Genomic DNA, 5000 nt, shown 5'->3' on the forward strand with positions numbered 1-5000 from the left:
ACACACACGCATGCATGCACACACACACACACACACACACACACACACACACACACACACACACACTCACACACACACACACACATACACATGCATGCATACACACACACACACACACACACACACACACACACACACACACACTAACATACACATACACACACAGACACACACACACACACCCTTCACTCTGCAGGCACTTGAGTTCAGCTCGCCCGGGCAAATGATGCAATAGTGCGGTTGTTGTTTTCAGTACAGAGAGCAATAGAGAGAGAGGGAGAGAAAGAGAGAGAGGGAGTGATAAAAAAATGGGACCAAAAGAAAGAGAGACCATGACAGAAATTCCCCCGGGGTCAGCAGTTGCCATGAAGAGATTTCGGCTTTGAAATACTACAAGGCTGACTGGTGTTGGTGTTTGTGTCAGCTGCCACAAGTCAAGAGAGAACGAGAGAGTGAGAGAAAGTGTGAGCAAGAGGAAGAGGGGAGAGAGAGAGAGAGAGAGAGAGAGAGAGAGAGAGAGAGAGAGGGAATGATAGAGCAAAGAATGCCACAACCCTTGAGCCGTGAGAGGGAGTTGCGTGCACATTACCAGTTTTTGGGCCCCGATTTTCTGTATTCAAGGGTAAAGGGGAAGCATGTAAAAGAGGGAGACAGCTGCAGTCAAACAAGCCCTTTGAAGAACTACATCAAAAGAATGAATCATCTCCCAGCTCTTGGGTTGACAAGGGACGGCTGGGGGGAGGGTGGGGGTGGTGATGGTGCATATGAGGGTGGAGGCGTGTGGTGGGGTACGAGTGTGTGTCTGTGTGTATGTGTGTGTGTAGGACAAGGGTTAGACCTGGCGGTTAGGAGCTGATTTTCCAATGTCAGTGCTCCTCCATCAGCTATCTCTGCTGATCAGCCTGGGTGCAGAGTGATGCGAGACGTGAGGACCAGACAGGTTGCAATCCCCGGTTGCCTGGTTATCCCTCCTCCTCCTCCTCCTCCTCCCCCCCATCCTTGTCCTCATCATCTCCTCGTTGCTATGCCAGCATGAACGCCAGTCACGTCTTCTCTCCCTCTCTCTCCCCCTCTCTCTCACATGCTCTCTCGCTCTATCTCCCGTGTGGTGCACACTGACACAGTTACCTCTCTTAGCTGAGATGAGTTTTTAATAAACCTCTGCAACAGCCTGTGGGAGCACAGCAAAACACACAGCCAGGGAGCCGGAGCTGGAGCTGGAGAAGAAGCCGATGTAGAATCAAACCTTTACTCACTCACATCGCTCACTATGTTTCTATCTCTCTCTCTCTCTGATTCTCTCTCTCTCTCTCTCTTATTCTTTCTCTATGCCTATGTGTTTGTCTTTTACCCCCCACCCCCACACCATTCCTCTATCTTAACTTTTTCTCTCTCTTTATCTCTCACCCCTCACCCTCCCTCTCTCTCTCTCTCTCTCTCTCTCTCTCTCTCTCTCTCTCTCTCTCTTTCATTCCTTTCTTATTCTCCCTTCCTCCCTCAGCTTGTTGTGCCACCCTTATTAGTTTGTGAGGTAAATGTGCCCACGTCGCACTCTCTTCCTCCCCTTTCCTCTCATTATCAAAATCTGGACCTGGCAAACACTCCGGTGCCGCCGTGCTCGGGGAAAGGACTTAATTGGCTGTAAAAAACATCTCAAGCGAACAAAAAAAGTTAGCCGCAACAATAGCAGAAAAGTCTGTGTTGATTCTCTCTCTCTCTCTCTCTCTCTCTCTCTCTCTCTCTCTCTCTCTCACACACACACACACACACACACACACACACACATATATATATATAATATGGATAGACATACCACAGTATGTATCGTCCTCAGACCGTGGTGAAATAAAGCTAAAGAGCAGAGTGAGTCTGTGCACTGCTGCGACTCCCTGAAGTTGTCCTGGCCTTCCTTGTTAGGCCGGTCACATCCTTACAGGCAATTTGCCTCCTTGTCTGAGTCTGAGAGGCAGGCTTATCTCCGCTAATGCGGCGGCGAGGTAGCAGCAGCAGCGGCACGGGCGGCGGCGGCAACAGCAGCTAAACCGGGCGGCCGCTCAGCATTCAAATGAAAAAAGCCGCCTTCCTTTCCACCTGCCCCGCTCATCGACGCGCCCCAGCCCCAACGCGCCGCAGGGGGGGGGGGGGGAACGGAAGGGAAAAAAAAGCCCGGGACTATTATTTAATGGGTTCAAGGAGTGCGAGGCGGATTCTGTTTACTGTCACAAAGCAAACAGAGCTCCTCAGCAGGGGGAGTGTGGCTCCTGCTCATGGCGCCGGCTGCCTGGCTCACACCCCCCCCCCCCCCCCCCCCACCCCCTCTCCCTCTCTCCCAAACACCGTCTCATATCATATCGCGTTTCACCTCTGTGCTTTTTTGCCTTTTTCTTTTTTTGTCCTCTCTCTCTTTTTCCTCTCTCTCTCTCTCTCTCTCTCTCTCTCTCTCTCTTCTCTCTCTCTCTCTTCTTTTTTTCTTTTTTGGGTCTCTCTTTTTCTCTCTGTCTCTCTCTCTCTCTCTATCTCTCTCTCTCTCTCTCTCTCTCTCTCTCTCCCTTTTCCTGTGCCTCTGCAGTGGCCTCTGTGTGCCACTAAGGCGTCGGAGACGAAGTCGAGGACCTCGCGGAGGCTGACGTGCGAACACCTGTCAGATGCTTTTGGTAGTGATGATGGCACGTCAGCTCCAATATGGCGACTGTGTCATCAAGGCGAGCCGAGACGGCACACTGCTGCAGGGATTTGGACGTTTGGATTTGACATGTTTCGCATGTTTGTTGAAATGGGCGGTCAAAATTAAAGTCACTTGCAAGTGCCGGACAATTTGTCGTGACAAAAAAAAAATGAGGGTTTTATGAAACTGAAAATCTACTCAGATGTGCCGCTCTCGCCTCTGCTCGGTCTGAACAGGTCTCCCGGTAGACTGCCTAATTATGAACATCATCGACAGGAGCGCTTTTCAGCCGTGACAGGCATTCCATTGATAACCACAGGCCTTCTCACAACACTTTTTCTGGGTCTCCAGAAACCTCCTGAACGCATTTCAACAAAGACACAGAGAGAGGTTCATTAGTGAGCATATCCAGCCCGTGAAACAGAAAACAGTCAAGAGTGGCTAGGGAGGCTCGTCTCTCTTTCTCTCCCTCTTTCCCTCTTTCCCTCTCTCCCTCTCTCTTCAGGTCTACCCATCTCTTTTTTTTTTGAAAGAGTCAGGTATATGTGTATATGTTGGCTTTGATCAGGCAGGGAAACAAAGCTTCACCGATGGTGAGAATGCTGATGAGTACGAGCGCCCAAAGCGTAAGGTGTGCGCACGCGCGCGCGCCGTGTGGTGCCGTTGTTAAGAAAATGTGCCTGCGGTCCTTGGGGGGCTCTGGAGAGAGGAGGCTTCTCAAACAAAGACAGGCCTGTCGAAAAAGCGCCACTGTTCCCATCCTCCAGTCCCACCGCCGCCACCACACAGTGTCCATGTTTCCTCCAGAAAATTTTTAATTTGTTTTGATGTGATTTCCTGTATTCTGGTGCATTTTACAGGAGGGCCAATACTAAATTCAATCAGATTCATCCTGATTTGTTGCTATTGAGGCAATGATTCCATGCAAAGGCTTGGGCTTCAGGGCCCCCTGCCCGTGCAGTAATCCATCCCTGACAGTGATTCCCCAAACAGAGAACTCGCACGACGAGTGACTAAACCTTCATAAATACACGGCTGAAATGACAAATGAGAGGCGCGTGCATGCTCAAAAAAAGGGGGGAACAACAACAATAGGTGATATCAGCGCATCTGCCGGGCGGTAGCGGTGGACCGCGTCGGAAATGAAAGTGGCCCCTGCTCAGAAAGGCAGGTGTCCCCAGGGCCGCCACCACCGCCGGAGTGCCATTCAGTGGCGCTCATAAATATTTATCCCCCTGTCTCCATCATCGCCACAATCACCACCACCATACGCCGCCCGTGGAACGATAACAGTAGTCATCTGACAGGAGGTGCACAGGCACCGAACGTGCCTAATGCCACAAGTGATTTTTTGTTAAATGAGAAGTTCCACCCCCTTGATAAGGCCGCATTAAAAGTCCCTCCGAAGTGCCGAGGTGTTTAATAAGAGCAGGAAGCGGCGTCCTCGTGGGAGGGAAATTGGCACTTTCTCTCGTTTTTTTGGTATGTTGTGAGGGGAAAAAATGGCTTAAAGAGTGTTGCGAAGAAAGCTTCTGATTAGCTTGTCTGTGATGTGTGCACGCACGCTGGAGCATAGCAACGGCGAATGGATTCGGAATGCAAAGCCTGCTTGAATTGGCCCCTTTTTTGGGCTAAATTAAAGGAACTTGTTTGTACAGCCAGCCAGCTGTGACTGCCGAAATGTAGTCTGGAGTGTCAAGTACCTATTCAGCCCTGGGTGATCCACCTCCTACTCTGCCATCTGTCCCCATGTAGGCAAACCCAGAGAGGGAGCCCAGGGGTCTGTCTGTGTGTGTGTGTGTGTGTGTGTGTGTGTGGGTGTGTGTGTGTGTGGACATGTGTGTCTATGCATATGACAGAATGACATGGTGTGAGTGTGAGAGTGTGTGCGTATGGCTGTCTGTGTGCATTCATGTATGACTGTGTGTCCATGTATGGTCACGAGTCACAAGGATGTGTGTGTGTGTGTGTGTGCAGTGCACTCATGAGCACTCATGTGACAAACTCCCACTGCATCTCCGGCTGTTCCATCACCATAATGAGACGCCTGTGGCGAGGGAAGCCCCCACACACACCCTCTCCTTTCCTCTTCACCCCTTACCCCCCCCCCCCCCCCCCCCCCCCCCCTCACCCCTCACCCCTTCCTCACCCCCCCTGTCCCTGCCACATGTCCCCCCTCACCTGTAGTCACCTCAACCTCAACGATCATCAGTGATTAGCCCCTGTGTCCAACCAGTCTGACCTTTTCCTACCTCTCTCTTTCTCTCTCTCTCTCTCTCTGCCCTCCGCAGCCCTGAAGGACCCGTGCAGCGATGTGACCTGCAGCTACGGCAGC

At 51.4% G+C, this 5000-nt stretch overlaps 1 protein-coding gene across 1 annotated transcript in view; it reads left to right on the plus strand.

The window, feature by feature from the left end:
* The window catches only part of agrn (agrin), a 228496-nt gene that overhangs the window by 136494 nt on the left and 87002 nt on the right, over nt 1–5000 (plus strand). Inside the window, 1 exon segment of the mRNA XM_042099348.1 lies at nt 4957–5000. This exon segment is cut by the window's right edge and continues 181 nt beyond it. Coding sequence (XP_041955282.1) covers nt 4957–5000 — 44 coding nt within the window.

This window comes from Alosa sapidissima, chromosome 7 (genome assembly GCF_018492685.1).
Source record: "Alosa sapidissima isolate fAloSap1 chromosome 7, fAloSap1.pri, whole genome shotgun sequence".
Lineage (NCBI taxonomy): Eukaryota > Metazoa > Chordata > Actinopteri > Clupeiformes > Clupeidae > Alosa > Alosa sapidissima.